The 15,758-nt window shown below is 37.8% G+C and overlaps 1 protein-coding gene across 3 annotated transcripts in view; it reads left to right on the forward strand.

Moving 5' to 3' along the window:
• NBAS (NBAS subunit of NRZ tethering complex) overlaps nt 1–15,758 on the forward strand; it is a 394,766-nt gene that overhangs the window by 210,217 nt on the left and 168,791 nt on the right. For all 3 annotated transcript variants that reach the window (XM_050754036.1, XM_050754037.1, XM_050754038.1), the window contains 2 exons: nt 1,428–1,585; nt 3,047–3,136. In XM_050754036.1, the coding sequence (XP_050609993.1) occupies nt 1,428–1,585; nt 3,047–3,136 (248 nt within the window). The remainder of the gene's footprint in view (nt 1–1,427; nt 1,586–3,046; nt 3,137–15,758) is intronic.

Consider the following 15,758-nt stretch of genomic DNA (forward strand, 5'->3'; position numbering starts at 1 on the left):
TGTGTACTGTTAAAGCAAACCTTATTCTGACACTTGTTATAACAGCAAGGACTATTGTGATTAGTAGGAAGACCACTGCAGTAGGGGAGAGAGATTGTACTAAACTCTGAATACAACAAGGACAGCTGGACATTTGTAGCCAACAGGCTAACTGAAGGGTCAGTGGATGGAAAATTAAGAGGAAACATCAAGGGCAGGGGGATCCTTGCTAAAATGATTTAATAGGACCTTGCTGAAGGCCGGCCAGGATGATCAGATATCACTGCTGAGGGATGAGTAATTTGATCAGCCCTTGAGAATTTGAGGATTCTGGCTAAACTGACTTAGTAGGATTTTTGCTAAAACTGGAGTATGCAGCCTAGCAAGGCTGGGGGCCAAGGTTAAGGCCTAGTTGAGAAGAGGGCTCAGGGTTGTCTGATTTAAGTTTGGTCACAGAGAGGATCTTTGGCTTTACATCTATGAAAACATTTAAAACTCTCGAAAAATATTCAATATTTTACAACTTCAGCATAGCAAATTGTTTTCATAAATGAGCTGTGTTCCATAATATTGACCAAGTGATTTTGCAACATTAAATTTAGAGTAACTATGGCTGTCTGTGAAAATGCACTGATCTAAATTGTTCATGTGGAGAGCTTTATAATAATTTTATTCTGGTAAGGGTAATATCTGAATTAATTTTTACTTTACATATTTAGAAAAAATTATTCTGTACTACAAGTTTTGTACTTAGACAAATAGGCCTAAGGCTGGAATTCCTTCAAATAAGAATAAAAATGTATTTTAAGAATTCAGAGTATAATGTATAGGAAAAAGATCCCTGCTGGGAGTTGGAGGGTGATTCAGTCACTGTCCTTAGATGTCTGTCTTATCTATAAAGTGAGTGATTCTGTATAGGGATCTATCATAATGTCTCTTTTTTCTAGCACTTTTCAGTTTACATGTGCTTTTACATACAAATGTTACTTAATTCCTTCAACAACCCAAGAGGAAGGTGTTATTCTTGTCCTTTTGTAGTAGGAAAAGAATTGTGATACTTTTGGCTCTTTCTTAAAGCTCTCACACCAGTGCTAAGTAGCAGGGTTGGACCAGGCTCTCAGGTCTTCTGAATTCAGATGGCTGCCTTTTCACAGAACATCAAATCTCAGTAGATTATTTGCATTTATTGTCAGTTAATCTAAAATTTAACAGAGTTTTTCAGAAACACTTGTCTGGAGTAGCATTGAACTTTCTGGATAATAAACCACCCTAATCTTTCCTAGCTTAGATTTTTATCTGTTTCTGCTTATAAAATAATGTGTCACTAATGACTATGATTTTGCTTTGGTACAACAAGACCTGAGCAGGAAGCCATTGCATTTGTCATCTTAGATTGAATATTCTCCTTCTTTTGGGAATCATTGTTTTTTTCCTTGCCAATTTTGCAGGTTATCCTAAAAGCTGGGATGTTTGTAGCCAGTTAGGACAATCAGAAGGTTACCAGGACTTGGGCACTCGTCAAGAGCTCATGGCTTTTGCTTTGACACATTGCCCTCCTAGCAGCATTGAACTTCTTTTGGCAGCTAGCAGCTCTCTGCAGACAGAAGTAAGTGCTCTCAATAAAGGAAATCCTAACCTGTATGAAGTGCATGTTGTTGGGTGTGTGTATCTGAGATACGTGGTCATTAAAAAAAAATAGTATGAGAATTTTAATTTATGGAAGAAAACTAGATCGTCACTTATGGAAAAGGAACATGAAAATATTAGGATATAACATAATGTTGCTGGCTTTATAACAGCGAGGAAGAAAGGATACAAGACAGCCTTGAGAAAGATAGAAAGTAATATTAGGAAAGAAATTATTGAAAATAATGGGGAAAGTTAGTGTTGTGAATTAAACATATGCTAAATGGTCATGTAAAATATATCTGAAATCATATGGGTTAAAGTCAGTGGAGCAACCATTCCCTTAGGGATCCTTTGGAAATTGGGAATTGGGGTGGGCTTTCGTTGGGGGGATGTTAAAATCCTAAAATTCACAGGATAGGTCTGCATAGGAGAGGATAGTGCCCCTGTGGAGAAACACTGTTAAATGTATGAGGAGATTCTAGAATCCACATTTTCATCCCATAGTCATTCTCTTACAGTTGGTAGCTAGTCAGGCAGACATGAGCAAGACAGGAGAGGGCCCCCCACCCCACCAGGAAAGTCAGGCGACCATCAGAGGCGTCAGGCAGTTGTCACACTGCCTCTCGAAAATAATAATTGGTTGCAGGCGGCACCAGGGAAAGACAGTTTCCCTATAGATAGAAAAAAAACCCTGAAACTGGTGATCAGCGCTTCCTGATAAGATCTCAGGAGTTGCCCAGTGAGCTCAAGCATGTTCACTAAGCGGCAAAATGGCGGAGTTTCACCGGCATATGACCTGTGAGGGCATTCCACTGGAAAAGGGAAGAACCCTGCCGCTGAGCGTGCATACAACTCCTGTAAACACACTGTGCATGCTCCTCTCCCATCGCCAGCAGGCCATTGCACGTGTGCACAACCCACCCCAAGGGAAGAGTCAGGAGAGAAGGGACACAAGAACCTGGAAGTATGCCAGGATATGAAGCTCTAAGCCAAAGGTCAAACCCCGTACTTGTCCTTCAAATCCCTCACTTGGGCCTCTTCCAGGTGTACCTTCCTTTCATTCCTGCTGTAAAGCTTTTTAATAAACTTCCACTCTTGCTCTAAAACTCGCCTTGGTCTCTTTTTCTGCCATATGCTCCTCAGTCAAATGTATTCTTCTGAGGAGGCAAGAATTGAGGTTGCTCCAGGCCGGAACATAGACACCGCCTGTAACAATTCATTGTATATCAGTTTTTTTCACACTTGATCACCATTCTGAAACCATTGCATCCTTTTGAAACTGTTTGTGAAGTCCTGAAGTAAGCCTGTTACCAAAGCTAATCATTATGAAAAGGTAATTTTCTTTTTAAAAGTACTTTTTAAATTTCAAGCCTACATTGTGATGAGAAGTAAATTTAAAAACGTATCTCCTTTACAGCATAGCCTGTTCTTGTTTTAGATTCTTTATCAAAGAGTGAATTTCCAGATCCATCATGAAGGAGGGGAAAATATCAGTGCTTCACCATTAACTAGTAAAGCAGTACAAGAGGTGAGTTAAAATGAGGAAGAGGAGTTTGAAAGGTGGCTGAGAGTGGAATAAAATGGGATCACCTAACCTTGTGGATGAGAGGCGTTTTGTGTATGTGTGTGCAGACCACTTTTCTCAGCTTTTGTGTGCGTGTGTGAAATATAACATTCATATAAAAAAGTATACCAGAAAATGTTCATCTCAATAAACTATCATAAAGAAAACACCCATGAAACTACAGGTAAAGAAGCAGTACCTAACCACCTTCCATATCCCCCAGACCCTCTCCTTATTAAACTTCTTTTTTTTCGACAGAGTCTCACTCTTTTGCCAGGCTGGAGTGCAGCGGCGTGATCTCTGCTCACTGCAGCCTCCACCTCCCCAGTTCAAGGGATTCTCCTGCCTCAGCCTCCCGAGTAGCTGGGATTACACACCACACCCGGCTAATTTGTTTAATTTTTAGTTGAGATAGTCTCACCATGTTGGCCAGGTTGGTCTCAAACTCCTGACCTTAAGTGATCCGCCCTCGTCAGCCTTCCAAAGTGCGTGGATTACAGGTGTGAGCCACCATGCCCGGCCTTCTGTATTTCATTCCTAACTTTTCTCTCCCTTTCCAGAGATCACCACTGTCTTGACTAATCCTGATAACCAGATTTTTGTGATTTTTGTTTTTGTTTTAAATAATTTTGATATGTACCATACATACCCTCAATATGATAGTTTAGTTTTACCTATTTTTGTATTTTATAGAAATAGTTATACTTAATGTTATGTTTGTGAGATCCATTCATGCTGTTGCATGTAGCTGTAGTTTATTCATTTTTATTGCCATGTAGAAATTAATTTCGGTGTGCATATTACAGTTTATTCATATGAACATTGATTGACATTGGTTTGTTTTCAATTTTGGTGACTAAAAATAATGTGACTGTCATCGTTTGTACATGTCTCTAGTGTACATGGGCAAACAGTTCTCTCAGGCATGTATCTAGCACTGGAAATATGTGTTGTGAGCTATGTATATAATTCAACCTAAATAGGTAATGCCAGATGCTGCTTTTCTTTTGTGTTACTGATTGACTTTGAGAAGTAATGTACAGGATTGCTGGTTACTCCCATCCAGGACATGGCTATTGTTGGTTTCCTAAATTTTGCCTATACTCCTAAGTGTTTAATGATATCTAATTAACTGATTTATATTTTTCTGATTACTAATGAGATGGAGATAGTGCAGGAGAGATCCTCTTTTTGAGGTACTTGTTCGAGTCACTTGCTTATTTTGTGTTGGATTTTTGTTGTTTTCCTTTTCCTCATTGAGATTCTTACGAGTAAAATTGTCTGTACCAATTAAGTCTATGTGTGTTTCAGAATCTTCCATCCTGGGAGAGGAAGGAGGAAGAGTATGCCCCCGACACCTGTCTTCTTTTGGTCACTGTTTGCCCAAGGGAATTTAACTTTTCATGACTCTTTCTAGAAACATAGAATTAGCATTTTTTAGATCAAAGGCAGTGGCCCAGTTTCTGACATCCCAGCTAGGTAAATTAAGATGTGATGATGATTCTCTGTATAGATTGGTTTTTCATGAGATTCCATCGAATGGTAAGCTTCACTTTCACAGCGTAAAATGTCCTTTATTTTTCTTGTAACTATTTTGGGAGACACCTATTGTGGTAAGTGAGCTGCACTAACTGTTTTTTTTTTTTTTTTTTTGCTGTATCCATCTTGACAAAGTCATTAGTATTTGTGTACTCTAAGTTACTTTTAGAACTCTGGTACAAAGCTTCAGTTGTGGAGTCTATTGATGGAATTAGGGCAAAGATACTTAGCTTTTGCCCAGAGTAGAATATATACAACTACCCCATTTTCACAACTCTTTTTTTAATATTAAAATTTAATGAGCATGGATCTAATATGCATGTGTATTCCCAGTTCAATACTAAGTAATCTGATTATCTCAAAGAGGGTTGTAATGTTAATTTTTGCCCCTATGGAATTTTTGCCTCTTCCTCCTGCAGCGGTGACTCTAGGACAGCACTGCCAATAGAACTTTCTTCAGTGAAAGAAATATGTCATACCAGCACTGTTCATCATTGTAGCCACTAGTCACACAGAGCTATTGGGCACTTGAAATATCACTTTTAAGGGATCAAATTTTAAATTAAATTTATTTCATTAATTTATTTATTTTTGAGATGAGGTTTCACTATGTTGGCCGGGCCGGTCTTGAACTCCTGGCCTCAAGTGATCCACCAGCTTCGGCCTCCCAAAGTGCTGGGAATACAAGTGTGATGAATCACTGCATCCAGCCTTAAATTGTACTTAGTTTTAATTAATTTAAATTTAAATAGCCACATGAGGCTACTGGCTACCAGACTGGACATCAGAGCTCTAGAAGGTGCAACATTCAGTGGAGGCCGGCATTCAGCCTCCAGCACTGCCGGCAGTGGACTTCTTTTGTTGTTGCCCTCCCTCCCTTCAGATGGCAGCTGTAGCATTTTCTAGGGTCCTAGAGTGACGTGGATACGCTTTGTCCTTTGGCATGTTTTGACTTGCAGTTGTACTGATTAGCAACTATTGTTTTCCCTCATTGGATGTGAAAACACATTAAATTTCTATTCTGTTCTCCCTGTGGGATTCAAAACGGTTCTTATACTAGCCAGTGGTCACTCAATGTTCCATGTATTAGGAGGAGTTGTCTTTCAAGGTCCAATTGAAGACCTACTTTTCATGAGATCTTTATCCGAAGTTTTGTTCCTTTTGAACCTCTCATCCCTCCACAGCTTGTCCAGTCACATCTCCTACTCTGCTTGCCTCCAGCATCATCCCTTTTCATGCCTTTCAAACATCCGTTATGCTCTAGTGGTAGAGAACATATCACCATTTAGTGTTATTTTGTAGAGTTTCCTCTCTGTCTGGAGGACACTTCTGATCTTGTGCTCTTGTGCTTGTCTTGTGCTCTTACCCCTTCCATCTGAAGTATGTTCTTTGTGAAGTTTTCCTTGAGTCCTTAAATTGCCCCCTTCTCTATATTCCCTAAGCGTTCTCTCACTGTTCTGCGTTAACACTTTGCGGTGTGACTTGGTGTTGTCCGGTCACTGGAGGTGTGCCATCTATCTGTGCTCTTACTGTGCTTCTCAATTAATGAATGCCTAGGTCACGCTTCTTAAAGCTCAGCTGGAGACACCAACTGCATAATGATCAGTCAGTGGTAAAAATCAACTAGGAAGTGAAATTTTTTTTTTTTTTTAATTTCCTAAAATGAATTAGGAAGTGGATTTTCAGTCATCATGTGGTGACTACTGAGGTGCTGTGATGTTTTGGCCAGTGTGAGGAGTGTATCATTTTTCTGTTCAGCATGGAATTGCAATGTGTTTGCTAAGCTCAGCTTTATGAATTATTTGGAACCCGCTTGTTCTTTCCAACATCTGTGAAAAGCCTTTTGTAACTTTGGGGACTTCTATTTTCTGCTTCTACAGTGAGTTACAAAGTGTCAGCCTGACCTCTTGGTGGCTTCTTTGGAGTGGGCCATGCTGTGTTACTGCAAGTGGGGACGTGTTACTCTATTAAATCCCATCGGTAAATGAAGGAGACCACTGGTAGTCCTCTACAAGTTCCACCTAGCAAGGAAAAGGAGTTCTTCCAAAATGATTATCATTTGCTTTTTTATTTTTTTAATTTTTTTAATTTTAAATCTCCTTAAAAGCTTTCCTGTCTGCCTTTGTCCCCTTTCAGCAAATTGTAATAGATCTAGATCTCATGAAGTGCTAGTCCAAACCCTCAATGCACGCATTGTGGCTTTGATTTATGAGGCACGTTTCAGAATGTTATAGCTACTATTATTAGGTTAAAATATAGTGCTTAGCTCTAAGATGCCGTGTGTTACACATTAACAGTAGAGGTAATAACCACATTAAATTATCGCTCATAAATGAGAGATGACTTTATGTGTAATCTGCTTTAATACTTAAGACTTTCATTACTTCACTTGTGAAAATAATGATGTTTATTTATATATCCAAGCAAAATAAAGATGTAATTGTTATGCAGTAGCATTTATGTTAGTACAAATGGAGCCTACAGATTTGAAGATATTGCTGTTGTCCCTGTAAACAGGATGTTTGTCTATAAATAGAACAAAATGCATAATTTGTGAGTAACTACCAAAATTACAGATTTCCAGTTTCTTATTAATGTTGGTCATTATGCTTTTTAGATGGAACAGTATTCTACCACTTAGAGTATATTAACATTTTGTTTAGCTAGTATTAGGTATATCAGTTAACCAATGGCGTTTTCCCTAGATAAATCTAATTAGAGTTAGAAATGGATTGTGTACAAGGTTCCCATTAAAAAATAATTTGCACTGTGGGAAAGTTTGTTATGAGCATTTTAAGTGGCTACAGATTTATATGACTGGACTAATTAATGTTTAAATCTTGAGCATGGGCTAAGTATAGAGCTAGTTTGAATTTATAAAATTATTGTTTAGAAATATTTAAATAAAAGTGAGCAGAATGTCAGTTATATTACAATATATTGGCCAGCATTTACTTTTCCATTCACCAGTTGATGGACATTTGGGTTGTTTCCATTTCTTAGCTATTTTGAATAATGCTGCTCTGAACATTGATGTAAAAGCCTTTGTGTGGAAATATGTTTTGATTTCTCTAGATGTAGAATTTCTGCATTGTTTGTTATATTGTGTTTAACATCTGAAGAAACTGCCAAACTTTTTGTTTTCCAAAGTGTCTGCACATTTTTTACATTTCCACAAAGAATATGTTAAGGTTCCAGTTTCTCTACATCCTTGCTAATGTGTGTTATTAACTGACTTTTTTTTTTTTAAATTTATTTTACTTTAAGTTCCGGGATATACGTGCAGAATGTGCAGGTTTGTTACATAGGTAACATGGTGGGTTGCTGCACCTATTGACCTGTCATCTAAGTTTCCTCCCCTCTCCCGCAACCCCTCAACAGGCCCTGGTGTGTGTTGTTCCCCTCCCTGGGTCCATGTGTTCTCATTGTTCAACTCTCACTTATGAGTGAGAACGTGTGGGGTTTTGTTTTCTGTTCCTGTGTTAGTTTGCTGAGGATGATGGCTTCCAGCTTCATCCATGTCCCCCCAAAGGTCATGATCGCATACCTTTCTATGGCTGCATAATATTCCATGGTGTATATGTACATTTTCTTTATCCAGTCTATCATTGATGGACATTTGGGTTGGTTCCATGACTTTGCTTTTGTAAATAGTGCTGCAATAAGCATATGTGTGCATGTGTCCTTATAGTAGAATGATTTACAGTCCTTTGAGTATATACTGAGTAATGGGATTACTGGGTCAAATGGCATTTCTGGTTCTAGATCCTTGAGAAATTGCCATACTGTCTTCCACAATCGTCGAACTAATTTACGTTCCCAACAACAGTGTAAAAGCATTCCTATTTCTTCACAGTCTTACCAGCATCTATTGTTTCTTGACTTCTTTTAATATAACCTAACTGGTGTGAAATGGTATCTCATTGTGGTTTTGATTTGCATTTCTCTAATGACCGGTGATGTTGAGCTTTTTTTCATATGTTTCTTGGCGGTGTAAATGTCTTCTTTTGAGAAGTGTCAGTTCATACCCTTTGCCCACTTTTTGATGGGGTTGTTTGTTTTTTACTTGTAAATTTGTTTAAGTTCCTTATAAATTCTGGATATTAGATCTTTGTCAGATGGGTAGATTACAAAAATTTTCTCCCATTCTGTAGGTTGCCTGTTCACTCTAATGTTAGTTTCTTTTGTTGTGCAGAAGCCCTTTAGTTTAATTAGATCCCATTTGTCAATTGTGGCTTTTGTTGCAATTGCTTTGACATTTTTGTCATGAAGTCTTTGCCCATGCCGTTGTCCTGAATGGTATTGCCTAGGTTTTCTTCTAGGGTTTTTATGGTTTTGGGGTTTACATTTAAGTCTTTAATCCATCTTAAGTTAATTTTTGTATAAAGTGTAGGGAAGGGGTCCGGTTTCAGTTTTCCTCACATGGCTAGCCAGTTTTCCCACCACCATTTATTGAATAGGAGATCCTTTCCCCATTGCTTGTTTCTGTCAGGTTTGTTGAAGATCAGATGGTTGTAGATGTGTGGTGCTATTTCTGAGGTCTCTGTTATGTTCCTTTGGTCTATATGTCTGTTTTGGTACCAGTACCATGCTGTTTTGGTCACTGTCATCTTATAGTATAGTTTGAATTCAGGTAGCATGATGCCTCCAGCTTGATTCTTTTTGCTTAGGATTGTGTTGGCTAGACGGGATCTCCTTTGACTCCCTATGAAATTTAAAGTAGTTTTTTCTAATTCTGTGAAGAATGTCAGTGGTAGTTTGATGGGAATAGCATTAAATCTATGGGCACTATGGCCATTTTCATGATATATTGATTCTTCCTATCCATGAGCATGGAATGTTTTTCCATTTGTTTGTGTCCTCTCTTATTTCCTTGAGCAGTGATTTGTAGTTCTTCTTGAAGAGGTCCTTCAGGTCCCTTGACACCTGTATCCTAGACATTTTATTCTTTTTGTAGCAATTATGAATGGAAGTTTATTCTTGATTTGGCTCTCTATTGTAGGCGTAAAGGAATGCTTGTGATTTTTGCACATTGATTTTGTATCCTGAGAGTTTGCTGAAGTTGCTTATCAGCTTAAGGAGTTTTGGGGCTGAGATAATGGGGTTTTCTAAATATAAAATCATGTTGTCTGCATATAGAGACAATTTGACTTCCTCTCTCCTATTTGAATACCCTTTATTTCTTTCTCTTGACTGATTGCCCTGGCCAGAACTTCCAATACTATGTTGAATAGGAACAGTGAGAGAGGGCATCCTTGTATTGTACCAGTTTTCAAAGGGAATGCTTCCAGTTTTTGCCCATTTAATGTGATATTGGCTTTGGGTTTGTCATAAATAGCTCTTATTATTTTGAGATATGTTCCATTAATACCTAATTTATTGAAAATTTTTAACATGAAGGGATGTTGAATTTTATCTAAGGCCTTTCTGCATCTATTGAGATAATCATGTGGTTTTTGTCATTGGTTCTGTTTATGTGATGGATTACATTTATTATTTATTTTGAACCATCCTGGCATCCCAGGGATGAAGCCGACTTGATTGTGGTGGATAAGTTTTTTGATGTGCTGCTGGATTTCGTTTGCCAGTGTTTCATTGAGGATTTTCGCATCAATGTTCATCAGCAATATTGGCATGAAGTTTTCTTTTTTTGAGAACCCGCTCCCGATAGTTAAGGTGGGTTCTTTTCTATTTCCTAGGTGTCTCGAGTGGTTTAAGAAATAAAGGGAAAGAGTACGAGAGAGAAATTTAAAGCTGGGTGTCCGAGGGAGACATCACATGTTAGCAGGATCCGTGATGTTCCCCGAGACATAAAACCAGCAAGTTTTTATTAGCGATTTTCAAAAGGGGAGGGAGTGCATGAATAGAGTGTGGGTCACAGAGATCACATACTTCACAAGGTAATAAAATATCACAAAGCAAGTGGAGGCAGGGCAAGATCACAGGACCACAGGATGGGGTGAAATTGAAATTGCTAATGAAGTTTCCGGCACTCATTGTCATTGATAACATCTTATCCGGAGACAAGGTTGAGAGCAGACAACCTGTCTGACCAAAATTTATTGGGCAGGAATTTCCTCTTCCTAATAAGCCTGGGCGCACTACAGGAGACCAGGGCTTATTTCATCCCTTTGGCTTAGCTTCCACTGTAAAAGGCGGCCACCCTCAGGGGGCCGTTCATAGACCTACCCTCAGGGCGCTTTCTCTTTCTCAGGGATGTTCCTTGCTGAGAAAAAGAATTCAGCGATATTTCTCCTATTTGCATTTGAAAGAAGAGAAACATGGCTCTGTTCCGCCTGGCTCACTGGTGCAGTCAGGTTCCGAGTCTTATCTCCCTTGTTCCCTGAAGATTGCTGTTATCCTGTTCTTTTTTCAAGGTGCTCAGATTTCATATTGTTCAAATACACATGCTCTACCAACAATTTGTACAGTTAACCCAATCATCACAGGGTCCTGAGGCGACACATATCCTCCTCAGTTTACGAAGAAGACGACGGGATTAAGAGATTAAAGACAGGCATAGGAAATCACAAGGGTATTGACTGGGGAAGTGATAAGTGTCCATGAAATCATCACAATTTATGTTCAGAGACTGCAGTAAAGGCAGGCGTAAGACATTATAAAAGTATTAATTTGGGGATCTAATAAATGTCCATGAAATCTTCACAATTTATGATCTTCTGCTGCGGCTTCAGCCGGTCCCTCTATTCGAGGTCCCTGACTTCCCGCAACATCTCTGCACAGTTTTGGTATCAGGATGCTACTGTCTTCATAAAATGAGTTAGGGAGGAGTCCCTCCTTTTCAATTGTTTGGATTAGTTTCAGACATAATGGTCCCAACTCCTCTTTGTACCTCTGGTAGAATTCGGCTGTGAATCTGTCTGGTCCTGGGGTTTTTTTGGTTGGTAGGCTATTAATTACCGCTTCAATTTCAGAACTCGTTATTGGTCTATTCAGGGGTTCAACTTCTTCCTGGTTTAGTTTTGGGAGTGTGTATATATGTCTCCAGGAATTTATCAATTTCTTCTAGATTTTCTTGTTTATTTGTGTAGAGGTGTTTATAGTATTCTCTGATGGTAGTTTGTATTTCTGTGGGGTTAGTGGTGATATCCCCTTTATCATTTTTTATTTTGTCTATTTGATTCTTCTCTCTTTTTCTTATTATTTCAGCTAGTGGTCTTTTTTTTTAACTGGTTTTTGATTGAATTGTTTTATTAAAGCCATTCCTATATATGTACTATTTCATTATGATATTTGATATTTATATCCCAAGTAACTAATGATGATGAGCCCTTTTTTTTTTCATGTGCTTATTGGCTGGCTATTCTTATACTTTCTTAATGTAATGGTATCCAAATATTTTACCCATTTTTTTTTCTTTCTTTCTTTTTTTTTTTTTTTTTTTTGAGACGGAGACTCGCTCTGTCGCTGGGCTGGAGTGCAGTGTGGCCAGATCTCAGCTCATTGCAAGCTCCACCTCCCGGGTTTACGCTGGCTCAGCCTCCAGAGTAGCTGGGACTACAGGCACCCGCCTAGTTTTTTGTATTTTTTTAGTAGAGACGGGGTTTCACCGTGTTAGCCAGAATGGTCTCCATCTCCTGACCTCGTGATCCGCCCATCTCGGCCTCCCAAAGTGCTGGGATTACAGGCTTGAGCCACCGCGCCCGGCCTATTTTACCCATTTTTTAACTTGGTGGTTTGTCTTGTTATTGAGCTGTAAGATATTTTTTATTTTGTTTTGTTTTTTTAACATCTTGCAGTCGAGTGTTTTTTTTTTTCTCTCAGATTTATGATTTGAAAGTATTTTTTCCTCTCAATATATATTTGACTTTTTATTTTCTTAATGCTGGCTTTTAAGGTACAAAAAATGCTTAATGTTCCTGAAGTCTTGTTATTAATATTTTCTTTAATGGGTTGTACTTTTGTTGTTATATCTAAGAAATCCGTGCGTAACCCAAGATTGCGAAGATGTACGCCTGTGCTTTTTTCCTGAAAGTTTTGTAGTTTTTAGTACTTACATTTATTTATTTACCTTTTTAAGTAAGAAGTCCTTTTATGAAATAAGTATGGACTTGAGGGATATCCATCTGCAAAGAGAGAAATTAGAACTTTACCTCATATCACACATAAAAATTAACTCAATAGAATCATGTTTCTTTATCTTATGATACTTATTCTTTCTTAATAGATTTTAAATTTCACATTTAGTACACACAAAGATGCAAATAAATTATTTTGAAGTTTTAAATGAAATAATTTTATTTGGAGTGATTTTTGTTATAATTATTGCTTTATTGATTTTTCCCCATGTGCTCTGGAATTTTGGTTTGCAAGCTAATTTTGAGTGATGAAACATTCTGTCCCATCTTCCTTATCTAATGATTCTGTAGTGTTGTGGTTTCTCTCTGCTCAGTCCTGTGGCACTTCACTCAAGAATATGTCCATTGGTAGTTTTTCACATGAAGTTTTTTCCCCTTTGTAAGGTTGAGAATATGAGAATGCACACATGGAGCCAGTGAAGGGATTGTCCTAGTTCCTTTCAGCCTTGTTTTTGTGTGCTTCCTCCTTAGGCCCACAGCTTGTGTAAATGCATAGCCTGGACAGTAAATCTGGCTGAAATTTTTTCTTTGCAGGGTATGCTTTTGATTCACGGTTCTTCTCTGGAAAGGAGCACCTGACAGCCACTGCTGATATCTGAATTCTGAGCCCCAAAATGTTGAACTCTATTGAACTTGGGTGTCCTTTGACTCCTTTTTCTATGCTCATTTTAGAGCACAGTTAGTGTACTGAAACAGGAGTTTACCATCCCATGTTGACTGGAGTTTATAATGTTTTCTTTAGTTACAGAAATAATGCAAGCTTTAATTTTAATAATTCATTTATAAGGGCATAAGGGATATTGACATTATCCAGCACACTATATTTCTTGAAAGTAAAAGAAATTAGGTGTGAAACATCTATGATAAAATAGATACATGGATATATGTGTAACTTTGTACTTTCTGCTTTTTTAAAATATAAAAATAATTTAATGAACAACACATTAATATATGTGAAAGACAAAGTTCTCTCTTTTTCCTCCCTCTCATCTTTCTATTCTCTGATCTTCCTGAGCCCCACGAATCCCACTGCTCGGAGATAAACATTTCTAACTTCATATGTTTCCTTCCATACTTTTCCTAAGTACAAACAGATTTTCTATATAGCTTCTTCTTTGTCTCCTAGAGGTTTATTTGTTTTATAAACTAAAATGAATTCATACTGCATACATTATTTTGCAGGTGACTATTTCATGTAATACTGATATGTGTCATTGGATCTGCCCTTGTGATTCCATGTAGACCATTTACATAATGGCATCATGGTATTCATTGGATGCATGTACAGTGATTTATTTATTGTTTCCTTTGCTTTTGTACATTTAGATTGTGTCCAACTTTTCTCTATTTTAGACTAAACTGCACTATGCATTTTACATACACATCTTTGCATACTCATGCTGGTGTTGCTCTGCAATAAAATGCTAGAAATGGGCTCCTGGGATAGGTAATTTCCTATTTTCTTGTGTTTTATTTTTATAACTTTGTGTAAATGCTCACTTTGTTTTGTTTACTGTTGATACCAGCACATCACTGGAAGCATGGTATATCCTCATTAATTTTTGTTTAGTTGTTTTTTGGACAATATTGCCTGATGAGTGTTCTCTGTGGAAGATTCAGTTTACAGTGATCATGACATCAGTGATCTGGATGGTAACACAGTGCCAACACAATTCAGAACATCCATTTCTGCATTTTAGTCAGCATATAGGTCTGACCAAAGAAGGAAATACTTTGCTCATTGTCATGCTTCTGAGATAATACCTTTACTTATTTGATAGCTTGATACTCAGGAGTGTGAATCATAATTTTGATTAGATTGACATATCTACATCATAGATTTCCATTCCTCACAAAGGTTTATACTAGTAGCTTCCTCTTTTAGCACCACTGTTAGAATTTCAGATTGTATTCTTTCTTCTATCTTGCTGTTTCTTCATAAGGCCTATGCATTTCTAATGTATTTTTATGTTTTAAACTATGTTAGTAATAAGCAATACATTTTTATTTTTCATCTATTGCTGTTTAGTTATTGATTTATTGCTATTTAAATTAACTTGCAAAAGACATTTTCCAAAAAATAATACATTCAAGTTTTCTATCTTAGTTACAGTGTAATCTGTGGCTGTTAACGGTTTTCTTTTACTTTACTTATTCATTATTTATTTAATTTTTTTTCTTTTTTTGAGACAGTGTCTCACTCTGTTGCCCAGGCTGGAGAACATTGGTACTATCTTGGCTTACTGCAACCCCTGCTTCCTGGGTTCAAGCAATTCTCAAGCATCAGCCCCCTTAGTAGCTGCGATTAAAGGTGTGTGCCACCACACCCGGTTAATTTTTATATTTTTTGTAGAGACAGGGTTTTGCCATGTTGGCCAGGTTAGTCTCGAACTCTTGGCCTCAAGTGATCTGCCCACTTTGGCCTCCTAAAGTGCTGGGATTACATGTGTGAGCCATTGTGCCTGGCCAGTTTCCTTTTACTTTTAAGGAAATACCATAATATTATTTAGCCCTGTAGGGTCTAAATTGTACCACTTGGATAGATGTTTCCTACATTTCTTTAGTTTATACTTAGTATTGGTAATATCTTTTGTTTTCTCTCATTATCTTTCATCTACTCTCCGTGGGACTTTCTTTCCTCACCATTTTACCAGAACAGCTTGTGCCTGAGTCACCACCAGTGACCTCTTGTTGCCAAGTTCTTAGGTCAAATCTCAGTCTTTGTTTTATTTGACCTATAAATAACATTTGACATACTTGTTTCAGGGACATCTCATTCGCCTTGTTTTTCCCAGACCTCACTGGCCACTGTGTCTCATTGTCTTTGCTGGTTTGTCCTCATCTCCCCAGCTAAATGTTAGATACCCCAGGTCATAGCCTTTAAACATCATCGCTGTCTACACTCATTCCTTGGATGCGTTCATCCATGATCCTGACTTGAAATAATT

This window comes from Macaca thibetana, chromosome 13 (genome assembly GCF_024542745.1).
Source record: "Macaca thibetana thibetana isolate TM-01 chromosome 13, ASM2454274v1, whole genome shotgun sequence".
In the NCBI taxonomy this organism is placed as follows: Eukaryota; Metazoa; Chordata; class Mammalia; order Primates; family Cercopithecidae; genus Macaca; species Macaca thibetana.